The sequence below is a fragment of the Eucyclogobius newberryi genome, unplaced genomic scaffold (genome assembly GCF_026437365.1).
Source record: "Eucyclogobius newberryi isolate DKJ021-1_F unplaced genomic scaffold, fEucNew1.0.hap1 SCAF_19, whole genome shotgun sequence".
Taxonomy (NCBI): Eukaryota; Metazoa; Chordata; class Actinopteri; order Gobiiformes; family Gobiidae; genus Eucyclogobius; species Eucyclogobius newberryi.
In genome coordinates, this window is record NW_027315823.1 from 20985810 (window position 1) to 21007226 (window position 21417).

Consider the following 21417-nt stretch of genomic DNA (forward strand, 5'->3'; position numbering starts at 1 on the left):
ATAACAAAATCTAAATTATTCTAATCTCCAATGCAGACCACCACTCTAGTGACATAACCAACCCACACAAAGGTCATAGATGTGTAAGTCTTAATTTAGACACTAAATAATTCATATACCTTGCAAACTAATGCCCACATTTAAAATTTAAGATTGTAGGTAGGATCATGCTTTTTACTTTCATTTTTTTATATCGCGTATATAGGCCTATTTTTGTTTTTATTCTATCCCATAGCAGATTTAAATTGTTTTTCTTTTTTCTTTTATATAGGTTGTTTTATCATTGTTCATTGTTTTATGTTGCACCAAATCAAGTTCCTATGTTTGAATTCTGTTCATTGAAAACTAATGCCCACATTTCAAATCAAAGGTTGTACGATCTTGCTGTTTACATTCAGTTTTTATATCAAAGCCCAAGCCAGAATGAAAATGAGAAAAATCTGATTTATTTCTAAACCTGTACACATTTTTTTCTCTTTTCACCACAACAGTAACTCCTGTTACTGTGACACAGCATTTCTAACTCAGGTATGGATAGAAACATAAAAATAAAACTTCTGCTCAAAAAATATATGGATAATCTAAACAATAGTACCTAACAAAAATGTACAAGAGGTGGACGTTTAATTTCAGGGCATAATATGTTTACTGCCAGAAAGCTTAAGTAACGGTAAGTGCAACTGATTTGGATAAGGCAAATCAGAAATGTGTCATAACTTATTATACCCAAACTATTATACCCAACTGCAAATTAAAAAAATCCAAAGATTTATTCACTTAAATCTAGACTAAAAAAAAACATTTTCTACTAAATAAACGCTAAATACGTACAATTACTAAACGTATTTCCAGAATTCTTGAGAAGTGAAATTCACTTACTGCACTGGCAGATGATGTCACTTATTTAAAGGACATTTTTGCTTAAAACAAGTGCATTTTTCTAGTTTTAAGAAGGTGTAAACGTGCAGTGACTGAAAACCTTTTGGCCAAAACAGACTACGGGTGTATTCATTTAAATGATGCTTTAAACTTACAAAGAAGGTGCAGCCCATTTCTTCAGAAGTAAAAAAATAAAAATACTAATCACATTCAATAAAAGGAAGAGCGAAAACACGCACTTCCACATGTCGAGCGTGTCACAAGGGTCTTCAAGTGGCTCAAGTGCCATCATTCATCTATCATTAGCATCGGAAACAGCCTAGAGATTTCCTCCTCAGTCCAGTGTGTCAAAACTTTTCTTCTCTCTCCAACTTTGTCCTTTCTCCTTTAATGTACAGTCATTAAGACAATGATCTTGTGTCATTTGTATTCTGTGGTATTATTATTTTACACTTTTTCCCCTCATGCTTGTGACAGCATCTTTGGTTTCCCGTCTTTCTTCAAAATACAGTATGATTATGGACACTGCAGGCATTTTTACAACTTCTTCTGTGCAGTTGCTCTTGATCAGGAACAAAATATTACAAAGGTTTAATCCTCACTGGCACAAAGAGCAGACTGGGAAGAAAAGGATATCAATGTCACAATAGAATACTTTGACGGAGACCAGCTGAACATGACGTGAGCACATTCTGGGACGACAGGGTGATGCGCGATCAAGGGGGGGGCGTTCGATGAAGGTGCTCGGATCTGTTATGATGAGGTGGTCTCGTCTCCCATCGCTCCAGAGAGTTGGTCCAGGATGCAGGGAAGATGAAGGAGGGAGCGACCTCACAGAACTATAGGCCTTTCACAGTGGTCTGTACAACGCCTCGTCATGTCTCGCACTCATTTCCAGCCAGTGGGACCACAAAAACTGTGATGTCGTCTCCAGATCCCAGTCTCTCATTGGGTAACCTCCAGCCGCGCTCCTTCAGCACGCCTCGTGACCTCATGAGCACGTCTTGAGCAGCCAAGGAGTACCTAAACAGCAGTACATCAGAGCACCCGGTCATAATAAAACAGGTGTTATGTGTGGACAAAAACTTCTAAATGATTAATTCATAACATTCTCTCAGATATTTTGGACTAACTGCCTCGGCTCTTCTTACTAAAATAAACTCTAAACCTATACTGCCATCTAGTGGATCATCAAACGTACCAACGAGTCAAAACATTTTCAGAATAACAGCCCACACAAATTCCTCCTCAACCTGTCCACACACAAGTTCATAACAAGGACTTAGGGGAGAACAAAAGCCCAGTGTAAAGGATTATTTGACCAAGCGGATACCTCATGGGATCAGAGGGGTCGCAGCAGGATAAGTACGCTGACACAGCATCTGCCACTTCCCTGTCCGTGGTCACGTCCCATAATCCATCTGTGCCCATGACCAGGACATCATCGGGACCATGCTTGTTGTCATCCCAGTTATACACCGTCACCTGTTGTCATGAGCAAATCCAGCAATCATACTCAATTATTTTGAACTCCAGCATTACTTTTATACTTGTTAATGTTTAAGGTCATTTGAATACAACTTTATGGAATAGATAATTATGATACTTGCTACACAGGACCATTTTTGGTCCAGTGTAGCAAGTGTTGATGTAATGCTATTCACCCAGCAGAGATGTGTTTTCCAGTGCTATTTGACAACACGGAAACGCTAATAGTCAAAACCAAAATAAAATTGTTTTATGTATTTTTCACACAGTGAGTATGAGCACATTCATCTCACCCTGATTCAACTGGACAGGTTATATTGTATGCCATATACACAATGCCTGGGTCATTTTGTGGACTTTGGATTGGTGTGCTAATAGTGGAAAACAATGTGTTTGTCGTGTGTTTGCTACTAGAGCATTCATTTATTAAAAGTATAGGATTCATTTCTAAGCCCAGCGATTTCTGGAATTTGCAGACTTTTTTTTTATGAATGTGAAAATACGAAATGCTCTATTCCCAAGAGACTGATACTCAGTGGCCGAGATACTCACCTCAGGAACACAAGAGAGGAAGGGTTTGATGTAAATGTTGGAGTTGTAGACTTTCAGGTCGTGGTCGCCCAAGCCCCTGGTCACTCCGATAGTGGCCATCACACGGGCCTGCAGCCCACACAAGCACATGGTTAAGTAGAGTATTGATTTGGGATGTGCTTTGTTTTCACAAAGGCCACTTAAAGGGGAATTACCAGGTGACGACAGTATGTGCAACCAGACACAGTTAAATGGTGGGCCAGATATTCTATTTATAGAGCGCCATCTTACCTTTTTACCTTCTCCATATATTAAGGGGAATTTTAGGTCATCTTCAACAATTGTTTTGTAAGCCCTGTAAAGTATTTTACAACTTTTACAAAACATGTGCACAATGTTTAACACAGGATTTAATGTCCATCTAAATCCTTAAACACACCAGCCTGTCATTGTGTGATCTCGGTAGAGCATCTTTTTGCCGAGTTCGTTGTGCTGAATCCTTCGAGGAAACTCAATATGAGTGAACTCATTTCCCAAGAGCTCTGGTCTAAGAAAACCCTACAGGCAAAACAAGGCGTTAATCAAAGAAACAGCATTCTTGGTTACATCGTGAGTCATTCAGTTTCTAAACTGTTAAATCTGTGAGTCTGAACTCCGAGTCTGAGCTTTAACAGGATGAGCAACACACACAATAAAGCACTTCCTCTTTTAGCAGCATCACTATCAATGTCCACCCACAGAGTGACTCATGAAGCAATTGGTGAATGCTGTTTATTTCAGACCATTACAGGATTTTCTGTAGCCAGATTATTCTTACCCCTCAGGTTTTTATATTATACATTTCCTTTCAGAGGCACAGGCAATTTATCTTAAAATACTCAATTCATTTTGGTTTTATACTTAAGTATAATTACCAGATACTGTAGTCTCTGTCTCTCGGACTCAGGAGTGAATTCATTTGTCATGGGAATTATTTCCTTATTTCTGATGATAATGGCCCTGCAGAGAATGATATACACAGAAATTCATCTAAATAAAAATATTATTTTCAAGCAATTAATGAATAATATTGTCTTGTTTTTCTGACCTGCTATCTCCAGAATTAGCCACATACAGTTTACCCATTAAATGAATAGCTGCTAAGGCACAACAGCCACCCGAGATGGCGTAGGATGCTTTTTCTTTTTCAATGAGGTCATCCTGGAAGAAAGGAAGAACACTAATAACACATTTCTAGTGTACCCACTTGTGGAGTGCTAATTATTTACTCAGTGATGTATACATGTAGACAAAAAGCAGATCTACTAATCAATAGAACAAGAGGATGTCAAGGACTCCCCAACCTGAGTGATGTTGTATTGTCATCGTAATTAACTAAATAAAAAGGACGCCATACATGAATGAGCCTGAGATGAGCGTGATTTTAGTTGTCTTGCACTCACCATCTGTTTGAAAGCGGTCTCTATGACTCCCATGATAAGGCTTTCCAAACTCACAGTCTTCTCCATGTGGAAGCGCAGAGTGGAGTCACAAACTGCGTCAGGATCCTCTGGTTCTTGGGGGGGGGCTTTCTTTGCGTCCACTTGATAAGGGTTTCCGTTTTTGGCCAAACAGATTGGAGGTGCACTATTTGGGTTCTCCAGCAGGTGGCAGACTTCTCCAAGACGATCTCGGATGAGTCTATGTAACAACTTCGAGGCCATGATGGCAGCTCCAGATCCAGCATGGCCATCAAACACGCCCCAGAAATGCATAGGGATCCCAGTGCCATCCTAAAAAAAAGATTTGGAGTTCCACATTAAAAGGCAACCACTATCACTTCCATGACAGGGGTAAGTTATTAAAAAAAACAGCCCAGGTATGAACCCAAAGCACCCTGTGAGAGCAAGATAACTTATTTTCACACCTTTGCATGAGTAATACAACAGCCATGCCACAATGGTGTTTATAAGTTGGCATGACCACAAATAACAGATGAGACATCTGCCTCCCCTGACCAGTGGAGGAGGGGTGTACAAAGGATGATGTCATCCATTTAAACCAAACAGACCACATGACACAAGCTCTATATTTTACAGCACCTTGAACGATTCTCCTTGTCATGACTTTGGATGAAAAAGTACATGCAAAATCTAGTCCAGAACTTTTTGAAAGCTTTTGGTGCCAATTGAACTTGCTGGTATGACTAAAGGATTACACAGGCTTGGTGAATGAAGAGTATGTCTCAGCGTGGACAGTGAAATCAAAGAAAGACCAAAGTGGATATTTTGAAGCCCCTAAAGCACCCTGAAGCATTACAATAGCGTACTTGATGCACCTTGTCCATCAGACTCCTTAATGTTGGGGAGTTTGAACTCACCCCATTGTCCTCCAGCAGTGTGGAGTTACGGTGTTTTCCACTGGGCTTCTTCACAAACAGCTTCTCACAGGAGGCCTGGTCCTCATTAAGCATGCTCTTCCCTGCATTGATCACTCTGGTCAAATACAGGAGAAGACAATAAGAAAGGTTAGTTTATTTATGGTCTCAGACCTCTAACCGCATGAAAACATAATGGAAACACATTATCAAGGAATGTGAGAGGGATTGTGCTGAAAGGAGAAGGAGGCATTAATGTCCTAATGGGAATTTGTTGTGTTTTTTTATAGGAGCTGAAATGAGGTAATGGATAAACAGAACAACTTTGATATTCTGGCATCCATCTGGTTCACTGTACATAAAATAGGACATGCTTTCTGGTTGGAAACATTTTAACACCCAACAGAATGACTATACAACCACACATTAAGTGATAATTACTGTTGCCACAGATGGTTAGGGTCAATAACCAGGTGGTGTCACTGGCCCATGGTGGAAAGAGACTTCACCCACAGCACATACTCATTCTTCATGGTCCAAAAGCCAGCCCTCACTTTGACCCACATGCTGAACAGTTATGTAACATTTGTAGCTTTTTGAAGATAAAGTTATGTTTACTGGGTTATCACGCAGTACATTACCATGTATCAGGCTTATGAAGTAGTCAAGATTCTCCGACACAACTTAATGAGTTATCACACACAGAACATAAAATAAGAGAAGACATTAAATACACAATGAAGAAAGACAAGCTTAACAAAAAAAATGAATAATGAAAAAGATCAGTCTCCAAAGAGTTCAACCGATTATGAATATTACATCATGACAGAAATGGTCCGGCTGGCCAAAGGCCCAAATATGAAAATGCAAAACGCAGGCCAAATCTGGATTATGAAGCATCCTTTCTGTTTCTAATCAGTTGAAAGCAAAGATGTTGTTGTGAACCTGGGGCTTGGCACAAATACTTTTTTGTTATTGGATACATAGTTTTGACCAAAGGAGGCCTGTTAGCTAAATGAGGAACAGACTTTGTCCTTTTATTTGCAGTTTTTGTCAATATTAGTTTAGTTTAAAATTGCTTGTGTTTTGGTAAAGCATATAAGCACTTAATTATTGGAAAGTCTTTCGTCACAAGTCACATGTTTTTATTGCACTATATATAACAGGCGCTGGAGTGAAGTGAAGTGTGGTTTTAGTCATATGCCTCAACAACTTGTGACAGAAAAACCCAGCATTGTGACAACACTGTGTCAAATTCCTTCAACCGTTCTGTAATGTAAGAAAGAGAGAAAAGAGGAAGTTGTGAGCGACAGTGAATTTGCACATTGGTATTGTTTGACCTTTTAAGGAAATTTGTGACACTTTGCTATTTAGGTATATTAAGAAAGTAGTTAAGATTAAGATTGTATTTTGACTTTATTGTCTCCAAATCAGCCTGCGTTTGCCTCACTAACATCAAATGCATTTTTGTGCTGGTTTTGAATCAAACACACCCTGTACAAACAAGCACGCTCACATAAGGCACGTTTGGACGGGTTCACTTTGGAGCATCTTGGGCCGCTTCTGATAACAGACCCCACTCTGTCTCCACCCCCACTTTCCCACCCGGAGGTGCTATTTCCAGGGCCCTAGTGCTGAGTGCGAATGGGTGTGTATTTTCTGAGCACAAACTCTGCTCATATCCCCTTTCAGTACAATAGTGTTGGATCATCCTCACAGAGTAGTTCCACAGTTAATGACTAAATGGAAGCCTACAGATTCAATTAAACTGCCATTTGACGACAGCACTTAGCGTGCTCTTCAGACAGTGCTCTTATGTGTTCAGCCTGACCTACTGTACAGCCAATAGTAGGAGCAGAAATCATAAATGTGCATAAGCAGGACTCAGGACTGAGATGTTCACTGACAACTTTAAGATGAACAAAATCTAAACTATAGCTTTAATCCAAACAGAACAAGTCATGGATATTTCTGACCCTCTACTGGAAGTTCGGAACACATTCCCACTTAAAACTAGAGGTAGTGCTAGCTCACCCACCACTATTAAAACAACTTTTATAACACAAGTTTTATTTTATTATTTATTTTATTACTTACTTTACTTACTGTACTTTCTATTCACTTGTAGCTGTTTAAAGCCATGCAGAGCCACAGTTAACAGTTTTAATTTAAATATTTGGTTTTACAAGTGTAGAAATTACAATGCAGGGCTTGTACCCAAGTAACCAGAGGACAACATTTGTAGTCATTAGTAGTGGTGTGTTGTGTGCACATTAGATTCTGCCCTAAACAGATATCATTATTATATTCTCATCTGCCTGAAGAGTGGGTCCAGTTCGCCTCAGTCGGTCCCTCTTCTGCCTGAAGAGTGGGTCCAGCTCCAGTCTCCCTCGTGTCCGTCTGTCCGTCTGTGAGAGTCGGATCTCTCCTTCACTGGAACTCCTCCAGGTTTCTACGCTTTTTTCCCAAAGAGGTTTTTTTGTAGTTTTTCCTGGCCGAGAAGGAGAGTCTAAGGACAGAGGACCCTGGGACATCGTCCCTCGCCACCACGGACATTGTCTGACTTCATCGCCACCACAGACATTGTTGATTCATTTCTCCCTGTGGCCCTCAGAGGCAACTGTTGTTGTGATTTTGGGCCTTACAAAAATAAATTGATTTGATTTGATTTGATTTGATATTAATATGATAGTGTTGTGTATAGGAATAGGCCACCAGTTTCATGACCAGGGGTGTGCCAAAATATCGATATATTGTGATACTAAATTTAGTGATACTGTATCAATATTGTGGGCTACTGTGAGCCATTTTTGGTATCATTTCCAGAATTATTTTGTGACCGCACAATAATTTTCTTGCTTGTTTAAATAAAATGGGTGTATTTCAGTTTGAGTTTGTGCAGGTCATGGTTTAACAAAGAAAAAAATGTTTTTAATGTATTGGATTCTTTTAAATAATGTGATATATCGTAGCATGTTATGAGCAATATATCGATTATTGCATGTACAGCAAAATCATGATATCATTGTATCGTGAGCCGTGCATCGTGTATCGCATCAGATCGTGAGGGACCCTGTGATTCCCTCATCTGAGACTCTTAAATACATCAGTATGAATTCTGGTGTGAGCGTGAATGATCGGTGGTGGCAGAGATTGGCAGCCTTGCTTCCATCAGTCAAGTATCTTACCACCACCAATGAATGAATAATTACAACAGTGTAGCGCTTTGAGAGACTTCAACAAGCCTGTAAAGCACATCACAAATGTAAGGCATTATAATTATTATGTCTTTGCAGACTTTCTGCATGACTCATCCGTCTTTATTTTCACTGTGGCTCCAAGAGGTGGTCAGCATTCTTGCAGAGTAATAGCCCACATGCTGTTATATTGAAGAATGTAATAACTCCCCTCTGGGAGAGCCAGGGACAGTCTCGTCGTGTTTTCCTCACTGGGAGCTGCACAACCGGCCCAATGGGGTGAATGAAAACTGCTGCATTGGAGTTACCTGTGGAATTACTGCAGGTAATACAGCCCCAGTATAATCTGGAAAGTTATTATCATCATTGGGCTAAAACCAGTATAAGTACAGGCCAAATAGTGTATTCTATAATTTTAAAACACAAAGTGAGTTACGAGAATGCAGACTGTAAAATAATAATAATAATAATAATAATAATAATAATAGTAATAATAATAATAATAATAATAATAATAATAATGATAATGATATTGATAATCATTCACATGAGCCTCAGACTAAGTGGGTAGGTAATGACCCTATTGTATTTTTTGGCATTGCCACCAGACGTGAGCCCTGTATCACCAGCTACAGTTGCTGGAGCAGTGTTTCCTGCTTTCACTTTCGAATGCACAGTTTTGCAGTTAAATTATGGTAGCATCCAGAATACTACAACTTGAGTTCAAATAAAGCCCGCTAGAAGCCCTTCCCCAGCCCCCAGAGCCCCCAGCCCAAAGCCCAGAGCCCCTCAGAGCCCCCAGCCCAAAGCCCAGAGCCCCTCAGAGCCCCTCAGAGCCCCCAGACCACAGCCCAGAGCCCCCAGCCCAAAGCCCAGAGCCCCTCAGAGCCCCCAGACAACAGCCCAGAGCCCCCAGCCCAAAGCCCAGAGCCCCTCAGAGCCCCCAGACCACAGCCCAGAGCCCCCAGCCCAAAGCCCAGAGCCCCTCAGAGCCCCCAGACCACAGCCCAGAGCCCAGAGCCCCCAGCCCAAAGCCCAGAGCCCCCAGCCCAGAGCCCAGAGCCCCCAGCCCAAAGCCCAGAGCCCCCAGCCCAAAGCCCAGAGCCCCAGAGCCCCCAGACCAGGTTGTGTGCAGCAGAGGAAGGCCACACTGTCATCTCTGGCTGCTGCAGTGAAGAAGGTGCTAAAGCTGCGGTGGTGTTCACAGCAGCGCCACAGTGTTCCTGAGTGACCATCCCGTGTGCACCGATGGCTGCTGTTTACTTACTCTGCGTATCCGGTCTTCCACGGGAGCCTGCTGCCTCTTTTTAACGTGAGCACCGGCCGTGACGCGTGCTCGGTGGAGTACTGCAGCAGCTCCGGGGTGAGCTCCAGAAAGTCCGGGCGGCCGTAGGGGAAGCGCGGCGGCAGGCTGTCCCCGGCGCTCTGCTGACCGCCACCTGGGTGATGGTTGTGGTGGTGGTGTCCGTGCGGCATCATCCCCCCCACCAGGCTCGACATGGCGTTCTTAACTTTGCTGATCATCATCGGGTTCGCGGCGGAAAGACTCGAAAAACGCAATGCGATTTAAGACGGGAAATACGCAACGCCAAAAGTGACGGGGATCATTTCACGGAGCGCGGTTTTAACGTCCATTTAAAGAGCGTTCACGCAGGCGGTTTGCTCTTGGAGGCAGACGCGGAGGGCAGTGTAATCCCGCAGGAGGAAAGGCAGGGCTTTACAGATGTGCGCTCCTCTCTCACGTTTACAGAACAGAACAACACTGACGCTGCTTCCAATTCACCACCGATCACACCGCGCGCGCTACGCTGAGGGCGCAATGTGCAGCGCGCGCCTATTTTCATCTTTGTTAGGGCTGTAAATCACCTTTTTACTTCTACAGCCTTCAAAATGTTCTTGTCTTATCTTTTTTTCCCCAACTATATTCCCACGGGCCCTGGAATGGCCCCACAATACAGCCCAGACTACATGGATGGTCCATCTGGGCACTTTGCCAGGGGGATATACCATTATTTTTATTACATTTGTTATTCTTTATTCTGAGTTTGTTGATTGGGGTGCCAGCCAGGTCACTTTCCTGATATTTAGGATGAGCACTATTTTTTCTTGGTGGTTGTGGAGTATTATTGTTATTATAGGTTTTTTCAGTCAGTGGTTTTATTGTCTATTGTTTGTCTAATTGTGAGCTTCTCCCAACCCCACACAAAGACAATAACTTCAAGGTAAATGATAGACTTATATACCTATACCCTATTTTATAAATTAAATGGACAGAAAATGATCCAAAAATCTACTCAATTACAGGACTGTGAGTATTTGTAATTAGTTGTAGTTACAGCGTGATTACAGATATCTAATCAGACAATTACCGTTTTAGTACTATAACTTTGTATATTAAGCATCCTATGGCCATGTGGTCTTCCCTTGAGCTCTTGAGCTCTGGGGCCGGCCCCAGCACATTTGGTGCCCTAGGCGAGCTACTAAAAATTCTGCCAAGCAAAAACACATATATAACAATTTTAGATAAGTTAGATAAATTTGTCAATTCCAAAATAGTGTTTGGATACATAGAAGGGGGCGCAAAAAAATAAATAAATGAAATAAAATAAAAAATAATCCAGAGGGCCCCCCCCCCCGCAGTGCCGCCCCAGGCACCCGCCTGTACGGCCTAGTGGATGGGCCGGCCCTGGATGTGTGATAATGTAATATGTTTAACAAGTTTCAGTCTCCTTTGGAGTCTGTGTTTCCATGGGACTCTGGGTGAGAGGTTATTAGATTTCTTATTGCTTTACAACACTTTATGAATAAAGTTGGTATGGTAATAACTTCTTCATAAAGTATTTTATTTATTTACTTATAACTTATCTTTTATCTGATATCTTATTATTATTCTTATCCCATAGTAGATTTAAATTGTTCCACTTTTGACTTATTCATTGTTCATTGTTTTATGTTGCACCGAATCACCAAGTCAAGTTCCTATGTTTGTGAATTTTGTTCATTGACAATGGCAATAAACCCTTTTTGATTCTGATTCCGATCCCGATGCTTGTAATTGGTCGTACAATTTAACACTCCTTTCACTCAAACCAAACAAATTTGAAGGCTCACATCGTTAAAGAATAAATTAATGCAATAGCAACGCACAAGTCCAGTTGTTATAAAAACTGCGTTCTTCAAATCACAAAACTCTTGACGTAAAGCATCAGAGATGGAAGTTGAACAGACAGTTATCTATTTAGGCTTGTTGTGTTTATGTTGTTTTTCAGAAGGTCAAACCAAACACATCATCTAAAAATAGACTTCCATTGTCAGTGTGTTGGTCAGCGTAAACATTCTCTGACAGAAACAAGCTGTTGAATGAAAAGCACTGCTTTGACCCACTTAAAAACACAGACGCTAATGCTTCTGTGTAAGTCTGCTTGTGTTACATAATCAAATAATAAATGTTATCAGAGGACGCAGGCCATCTGCGGCTTATATAGTTCAAGGCTGAGGGTTGTTGACTGTTCTTGGTCTTAAGAGAGCTGTCACCAAGTAAACATGCATCCATGGACCAGTGTGTCAGTGCTAGAACAGAACCCATGTTAAAAAAAACGGTGTGTTCTGTGTGTTCTGTGTGGGAACAGTATAATGCTAGTGAAAATGTGCTTGATTACTCAATGTAATGTGTCTAAATTTGTGTTTTTGTGTCAAAGAAATATTAAATGAACAGAGTGATTGTGTACATATTATGTACACAATCACTCTATATCCTCCATTACATTTAAAGTTAAGTATCGTGTATAGAAATATGCCAGAGATGTCTGAGAACAACTGGCAGTAGTATCGTATTTTTTTAAAAACATTTAACATGCTGCTTTTTGGCAATACATTAGTATAAACATATTTTACAGAAACAGAGTGTTTGCATTAACAGTTGCTGTCCAGCAGGTGGCAGCAGATTGCTACTATAAACATCACATTTAGGAAGTTCAACGTAATAACATTGGATTGTAATGGTTTTGAGAGAACTAACAGTTCCTATTATGGGCTCATAAACTAATAAATAAGATACCTCACTTATTATACAGAGAGAATCACATTAAAACCTGTTTTGTTTTCGGCTATTGTTCAAATTAGAATGGTAATTGCATAGGCTACATATTGTTGACCATTTCTGTCATCAAACAAAGACTGGGCAATACCTGGCAAAAACAATACATACATTTCAATTTTTCTCCTCATTTTGGAAGATCCCAATTTTGGATAAACCCCACTTTTAAAAAAATAAATTAAAAAGAAGTGCTAACAATGTGCTTTTCCTTTTACATGATTAAGACATGTCAAGATAAAGGTACATGTTGAACATGACTATAAGGCTCTCTGCATTCACAAATGAGGTGTGATTGTTCTTGTACATTAAATAAATGATGATTAAGATTGTCAAAAGTATCAATACTCAGATACCAAGTATCGATATAGAAATATATCACATACATATTACTTCATTTGACTTTTCCTGAATAGAATTATCTTGATCTATATCAGAACTAGTATAAGAATAAAGATTGGTAATACAATGGAAAGCAGGCCTACTTTTTGTGTTAATTTTGTGTTGAGATTCTTGCATTGCATTGTCTTTTTATTATCATTGGGCATTTTCCTAAGTACCCATAGTAAACATTTGGGAATTGTGACAACATAGTTCCAGCTATCACAGCTTCTCAAATGTACAAACCGAGTTTTAGAGTTGTAGGTCCTGAAACATTTCCTCTAAATTGACTCAATATGTCTGTCTGTATCACAGTTATTTCTTCTTTCTTTTGTTACAGCTCCCTCTGGAGTCTGAAAGACCTCTTGGAAGTTGGAAACTCCATTACGATGGGGCCGAGATGAAAACACATTAATGGAGGTGTAATCAGGACTGAGGTCAGGAGGAGTCTTGGCACAGCCGGGCCACACAAAGCCATAAAGCCTGATGGAGCTGACTCTCCATCCCGCTGTCTGCCGACCTGTTGAATTAAGGGGCATTAACGGTGGCATCCCTCTGCATTATTGATGGTTTGTTCCATTCCTGAGGCTGTTATACCCACTATTTTTCGTCTTGTAATTTTCTGGTGGACGTCTCACCATCTTCAAATACATTTGCGCTGCAAAAGCAAGAGAGTTCAGGCAGAGGGCTTGTACTCCTCGCAACAGGGGGCTGTTATTTTAGGTTGAAGCCTAAATCAATGCTGGACCACAAAGTCCACACACAAATCTATTTTTCCTCAGTGACTCAAAGTAATCACAGAGACAAGTATAGGGCGGTGAGGAAAGGTGTGCTTGAAAGTATACTGAAACTAGTTTATTACACAGGCAATCAGCTGTGTCCCGCATTTGTAGGGTGTAGGGTTAGGTAATGTTAGGACTGATTTTGTCATTACGGTTAAGGTTCGGGCCAGGATTTGGGTTATGGATTTATATATACATATATATATATATATATATATATATATATATATATATATATATATATATATATATATATATATATATATATATATATATATATATATATATATTTCAGTTTACTTTCAAGCACACCTTTCCTCACCGCCCTATACTTGAATGACTGAGTATCAAAGAACATTAGTTTCAGGGGAAACCTAAAACAGTGCAAATGAATATATAAACAGGACAGGTTATGAGGAGGTTCGGCCTGTGGGCAGGGCTTACACAGCTCAGAGTGGGATTCATTTCAGAATTCTCAGATTAGAGCCGAAGATTGAGATGGCAACAATGGCTCTGACAGCTAGATTTGACCATTTTTCTATCTTGTTTTTGCTACTCTCCCTTACCCTCGCAGAGCCGGGGTGTAACAATAAGATAAGAAATTTACTTCTGCCGCAAAATCTTTTCAAACAAAAATGGCCATTTGAGGAGCAAAACAGCAGGTTTGATGGCTAAATACAGAGAGCAGTGTTGTAGTACAGCAGTTTACACAAACCTGTGTTGTTGTTTTTTACCTCATTATGTACATGTATTAAAAATGCACCGTTCCATGCTTGGTTTACTTCTACCATTACTTGAACAATACTGAACTTGAACAATGATATTGCAAAGTTTGAGAAAAAATTATAAACAATTGAAGTCCAATTACCCCCTCAGATGCAGTTCCAGAGCGTTTGTTGTCCTCCACATAACTGGAAGAATTTTGACTGTGTTTATCTAAGCCCACACAGCTGGAGACACCTCAGCTCAACACTGACCTCATCCTGTCACATGATTTAATGATCAGAGCCGTGTCGCATACCACAGTGTCAGGGGATGACAAGATAGGTCTATTGAATGCACTAAAGATTAATGAGGTCATCTCCTCTCTGTCAGGATGTCGGGGGAGACGGAGTAGAAAACCTGATGACTTTGGGAACCTAATAATAAATGACGTGACAGTAAATAACACTAAATTAACAGCTAGTGTTATGTAAATGTTAAGTAATGTGCTTTCAGGGGACCTAAAAGAGCAGAAAATCCAAACAATACATTCTAGAAAATGACAGTATATTCCCAGCCTTAGTTACTACACATGTGAGACATATTAGGAAATGGATAATGGAGATATGCAAAGTTAGATTGAGTATATATGTTTTATATACAAATTACAGCAAAAGAGCTGATTGAAAATAAAATGAGCAGAAACGTCCAGTGTAATTTTAGGGTTCATTAATTCTTGTACGGTTCACTAATTAACATTTTGTGCAATACTTAAGCCTAGTGACATTTACAGTGACATTCTTGTCAAAATATTGTTTGAATATTGTTACAGAAATTGTTAAAAAAAAAATAAAAAAAATACATCATTTTGAAAGTAAACACTTCATTCACTAAACTGAATAACTACTGTGAGCGTCGTGGTTTTCTGCCGTGCACAGTGCAGATGCAGGAGTGCAAATACCTTGCATCTTGTGTTGGGTTCTCCTGTCCACATGGAAGATAGCTTAGAGTTTCATGATGATAACACTCTGAGGGTGTTCAAGATCAATCAAATCCACATCCAAATGCAAGACTCCCATCTCCGCAGGCTGTTTCAACGGATGGTATTGATTATTCCACCCATCTCTGCCTTTCAGGGTCCAGACGAAAGTGACTGCCAGAGAAATGGAGAGATGATAATGCACTTACCGGAGGGAAGACTTTGTAGACCATGTGCTTTAGGAAAGTATAGGCCTAAAAGTGGGATTTCAGAGGTACTATATACTGGTGTACCTGTGTTTTTATACCCAACATAAACAGTCAAAAGTCTATATATTGCTTTCCTAAACACCAATATCATCTATGTGTTTTTCTCTCAAATAAAAGCTTTAAAAAAGGGGAGAGACTACCATTTTTTGTTTTTTGTTTGCTCTATTCAACAGCCTTGATAAAACAACATGTTTTATTATTTCATTTAATCCTCTCGCATCCATATTGGACATAGTAACTACACACACACACACACACACACACACACACACACAACTTTAAATCCAAGCCTGATTCATTAAAGTTTTAAGTCTGAAAATGAGGTGAAATTGGAATTTTTAGGCCAATTTTCTGTCAGATCTAGTTAGAAATAATATATCCAAAATCCCCTCAGTAATTTATTTGTAACTGATATGTGTACAAAATGATCCAAGAAATGTAAACCTGGCTTTATCTAATTAAAATTTTAATGTCCCGAATATGTGCAATTTTCCTCATAGAATGATTTATTTCTGTATGAAAACATCACATGATGAAGAACTTGTAGCAAAACATTGAGCATCTTGTCAGTTAATCCCTTCCGTATTGGAGGTGCTTGTTTCCATAGCAGCAAAATTAACTTACTTCATGAGGAGCATCCTGTTCACTCAATGTTCACTACAGATTCATAGACTGCTTAATGGGAGTGTTGAGGGCTTCATTTGTTTGCTGAAAGGTATAATATTGCTCATATGTCGAATAATTCACTTCAAACACCGTGGCTTACTTCGTGCTGCACTGCTTAGACAAGACAACATTAAACCGTGAAAGATCTTGAAAAGTGTCTTCACATTCCACCTGCACGTGTGCGAAAGCCTTAATGAAACTCTCGTCTCTTTCAGCTGCAGTTGCCCTGCTCCTCCACTAAGGGGCGCCAAAGCCCCGCTCCGGGGCCCCCGCTCCGCCGTGTGTCATCACACCGGGGCTCTCGCATCTCTCGGACATCTCAAATCAGTTTCTCCAACTGCACGAAGACGCTACCGAAAAGCAAGAGGCGCCGGTGAGCGGGACCAGGACGTGCACCGTGTCCAGCCCACGCCATGAGTGCGGGTCAGCAGCGCGCGGCGGCCGTGGCGGTGCGGCGCACGGACCAGTAACTTTTATGGACTTTCTCCCAGTGCAAGTGACCAACTGCCGCACTTGACACATCTGTGACTCGTGGATTGAGCTCTGACACTCGTGTTCTCGTTACATGTGCCGTGCTGCGGGTCCGCGTGGACATGGCATTTCTCTGAAGAAGACTGTCGCTGGACAATGGAGAATAAATGAAGGGGAAATTTCCCGGGATTAATTAACATCACACAGCGACAGGTAAAAGCACATCTCGACACAATACACGCGTGACTTCTTTATTATTGTGAATTATGGCATGCTTCTCAATTTAGTCACAAGACTACAGTGGAATATGTGGATGAATTGTTTGTTTATAAATTCAGTTCAAGTCACGCGAGCGCAAAATCAGCTAGATTCCTACTAGTCAATGATTGTGATTGTGATAGTGATTTGCTGACTTCTGTGATGAAGCAGTTTTGTATATCACTGTCTTATAAAGTGCTGTGTGTTTATTTTGTCTCTTTTTCATATAGTATATTTAATCGGCTGTTAAAGCATTATGGGGCAGTGCTTTTAGACTAACCCTAATTCACTCAACAGTTTGACTTATTGTAGCCTGTAGCATTGGTTGAACAGGAACATTTTCACTGATTATTTGTGATAAATAGTTATAACTACAAAGATGTGTCAGTGTTTATAGTAAGACATGCTATGTATAATTTTATCCATCCTAACTATGATTATTTTCACAATTCTCATTGGCCTTGCCCCTCCCTCTTTTATCTGCCCTTCATCCCCTTGATAAGCATTGTGCGGTCAGCTGTTTTCCCCCCCTCAATTAGTGCTATCATCACATTTCATCCAGAGGAATACCAGGATGGTAATAACCTTACACTCCTATTGCAGCTGATACTATTCTGCTGTGATTAATTGAAGTCCCCTCAGAGAGTCAGAGGAGTCGTAGATCTTCTCTTTCACACTCGCTGACAGGCAACCCATTATATTGTTTTATAGATCGCCGTCAGTAGCCCTTGAAGCTGCCTGCGGCCCACTGTTGTTCTGGAGGCTTTTATTGTGCCATGTTATTGGTTGGTGTTGCTGACAGGCAGAGCAAAGGCCACTGCGGGGATGGGATCCCAGGGACAGTTGCACTGTATTTGAGATTAAGCAAGTTTCACTGGGAAGTTAAACAAGAAGTCCTTTCATCAATATGTGTGGAATTGGTTTTGTGGTCTAAAGGCTTACTGGAAAAGTAACGTCTGTACCTGTACTCGCTCTGCACCCATAACTGTGGGCTGAAAGGGGCTGCAGTGCATGAAAGCCTGAGCATGTTGGAAGGATTACCTTGCAGTTACAGCAGTGTGCAACAAAAGCCTGAAGAAGGCATGGCACTGAGTCAAAAGCATCAACCAGGTGATTCCTGAGAAGTGTGGCTAAGAAGCTTGTCTTCACTTTTAAGAAGCCACCCAGAGGCTGTGTTTGTGTTCTCTGCATCTGCTCACTGTCAGATCAATAGGGCATAATATAAGTCTGGTTGCTGTGTGTAGGAACGAGACAAAACAATAGTGGTGCCTGCATTTTACACTGTGAGGCTTTGCACAGCCTGTGGTGCTTTAAGACTGAAAATATATAATAATATATTGCCAGCTGAGAATGCATGGCTTTAAGAAGTCTCCACAGGAACCTGACATTTATGCCTGTCCTGGAGTGTGGCAAGACAAATGTGTCAGTTTGTATAAGATATGTAGTGTTCATGTCTTGTCCTTGTCACTGAGAACAGCTCTGCAGCTCTGCGCCTAACCTTGAAATCATGGATATATTGCATAATTTTCCAGATTCTATATTCATCAACAGCTCTGCAGATTTGCCTTAGTGGAACAATATAAAGCCAGCCATCTATCCGTTCATGATTACACACGATTTCCACGCCACAAGCCTTCTGCTCAGCAGTGTTCTTAAGATAATGTGTTCAGAGTGCACCGTTTGTTCCACCTCTGAAAAGCTCCAGTGGCGGGAAAGAATGGATTGGTGTTTAAATAAAAACCCAACTTCTGGTTTATAGCATTGCCTTGTGATGAATGTCATATTGTTTAGATGTTTTAGGCTGTTGTAACAATGAACTGTACAAAGCATAGACAATGCCCCATCTGAGCCCCGTCTTTTAGCCTTCTACAGAGGCTCAGCCGAATCTCTTATTCATTTACTTAGATTTTTCTGTGATGTCCACAAACTCAATGACACACCTATAGGGTGAGTTTAATTTGACCTGGTGAAGTGTGCAATGCATAAAGCGTGTGATTTTCATTGGATGATCTTTTGACTTTTGATAATCCCTGGCTGCCTGGTGTGTGCTCTGAACAATACAGTTTAGGCTGTGGACAGAGCTTAGGTATCCTCTCTTCCATGGAGCTGATTTGAAGTTTTGTCAAGTACCAAGCTGCACTCTCACCGTTTCCTTCAGTCAGAGTATAGTCTATATTTGGCACCTTTCACTCTGAAGGTTGTGCCAATGCAGTGAATTCTCATCACCTTCTTATCCTGGAGAGCAGAAAGCACCTCACTTGTGCTGGAACCGTGAGCTGCCAGCCCACAGACCTGGTTGGGGATTACAGATTTGGAGAAACCCACTTCTAAACCCCTTTTTCCTCTGGGAGTCAAGAGCACTCATCTTTTGTTGGCATTTTTTTCCACCGTTTTCTTCCTACTGATGCCCCAGGGTCCTTGTGCAGTGCGTGCTTGTCCCACCCGCTCTCTTCTGGTGTTGTTGTAAAGCTCCACCTCATGCCTGTAATCATTAGACTGTAATTTGGGTAGAAAATTGCAATTATGCAATGAGCCTGTTATTTCTTACGCTTGTTATTTCAGTCAAATTCCCCCGCCGTATAGCAAACATGATTGGATCCTCGCCTTTTCTGCTTCTCATCAGCTAAACAATGAGAGTTAGCTTGGATTTTCTGACCCTACTTGAATGCCAATTGCTTTTTTTTAACAATAGCAGAGACGAGTGGTCTTCAAAGCTATTTTAAATTCAAGTGAGTCTACGCCATAAAATGTTTTCATACAAAATGCCTTGATCTGATGAACAAGATGAAAAAAAGGAATCTCATAGAATTAGCTCAAGGGCAGCCGTGGTTCATGCTTTGCTTTCATCTCTTCAAACACACCACTGTCAGTCAAAAGACAGTTATTCATTTATTTTTGCATTCATTGGAAATATTCTTAGCTATCATTCATAAAACAACGTGTGGTAGGAATGCATAAAGATCATTTTTAACAATGCTTATTCCTTGACTGCTTATTTTCAGTGCATATATTGATCTGACCTTTTTTGGGGGACTGAACAGTTTTCCGTTCAGTTTCGCACAGACAGACAATTATAAGCAAACAATTTCTTTACACCGCCTTTCACCCATCTTCCACGCGGCCTTTCTTACAGAGGTGCATACACTTCCTCAGCACGGTGCGCTCTGACTAATTTCTCCAGGGCTTTGGACTTCAGTGTGAGAGAAAGAGAGTGAGAAGGAGAAAATGAAAGAGCAGCAGCTCCGAGGAAGCCGCCCACATTGAAAGTCTCTGATATCGCCGTCGTCTGATCTCGTACTTTTGGCCGTTTTTCGGTTCTGCCTGGCTGTTTAGCCCGTGAGCGTCGCATGTAAGCTCTTTGAGGCTGCAGCACTCTTTGATCACTGTTTACTCCACTCTTTCAGATATTGGAGACAAATCACAAGCAGGGAGCGTGCCGCTGTTCTCATCTGGGGAGAGAAATTGAAATCCAACTGAGCGGTTTGTGCCACCAAATTGAGACGATTTGACTAAATTCTGCAGAGCGTCACGGCTGCCACTCTGCGGCGCTTTGTTTATTACGTGTTAAGGGTTTGTGGTTACAGATATCTTTTGTAGTAATGGCATACTGGAAAGTGGACATGGTGAAATGCAACACATGACATCGCACTCTGGAAATGAAGCAGAAGAACTATTTACAGGCTTTATTTTGTAGCATAAAGACCAAAAGAGAAAACCAAGGCACATGTAAAACAGACCTTGGCAGGTTTCTATAGGACAACACACTCAAACAGCTCTTTTTAAAGGCTGGGGTGGTATTCACCCCAGCCCAATTCACCTTGTTTTTGTCTATAATGTAGAACATTATAGATTTGCTTTGAACAAGGTCCAAAACAACAAAAAGCTTGACAAAAAAATAGGAACACAAATGTCAAAATGTGAACCTATTCATTTTTTCTGCTAGATTGCGTTTCGTCCAAACTTTTTTGAGACATTAAAAAGTGTATTTCTTTTACACCACCACAGAAAAAAAGAAAATTTTCAAGACCTATTTACAGATATCAGCGTGTGTGCTTAACAGTGAACAGCAGCAGTGACTATATCATTTTCTGTCAAAAAAATGTCTTTAACACCTCTTCCAGCCTGTAATTCACTTAAAGACTGAAAACAGGCATGGTTAATTATTCAGGTCCCCAGCTGTCTGCGGCCGTGCCCTGCTCCTGCGTGGCACCCTGCAGCAGAGTGTCTCTGGATGGACACGCTCCCGGCTGCTCATTAATTGATGCTCTGTTTGACGCCGCACTCTCCTCTCCCCCCGCCAAGCCGCCATGTCGAGTCGACCCCGTCGCACATGCAGGGTGAAGGGGTCGTGTGATGGCATGACGC

General features: G+C 40.9%; 3 protein-coding genes across 3 annotated transcripts in view; 1 reads left to right on the top strand and 2 right to left on the bottom strand.

The window, feature by feature from the left end:
• rplp2 (ribosomal protein, large P2) overlaps positions 1 to 21417 on the bottom strand; it is a 389081-nt gene that overhangs the window by 4462 nt on the left and 363202 nt on the right. The window lies entirely within an intron of this gene.
• ppm1j (protein phosphatase, Mg2+/Mn2+ dependent, 1J) lies at positions 1259 to 10007 on the bottom strand. Its single transcript, XM_072452105.1, has 10 exons — positions 9719 to 10007; positions 5258 to 5372; positions 4341 to 4670; positions 3986 to 4098; positions 3813 to 3897; positions 3338 to 3456; positions 3190 to 3253; positions 2920 to 3027; positions 2213 to 2364; positions 1259 to 1902 (listed from the first exon to the last, which is right to left on the bottom strand). Exons 1-10 carry the CDS (start codon positions 9976 to 9978, stop codon positions 1755 to 1757), a joined length of 1494 nt encoding a protein of 497 aa, XP_072308206.1. The 5' UTR covers positions 9979 to 10007; the 3' UTR covers positions 1259 to 1754.
• Positions 16629 to 21417, top strand: part of tafa3a (TAFA chemokine like family member 3a) — a 127932-nt gene continuing 123143 nt past the window's right edge. Inside the window, exon 1 of the mRNA XM_072452114.1 lies at positions 16629 to 17007. The gene's annotated coding sequence lies outside the window, so the exon portion shown is untranslated. The remainder of the gene's footprint in view (positions 17008 to 21417) is intronic.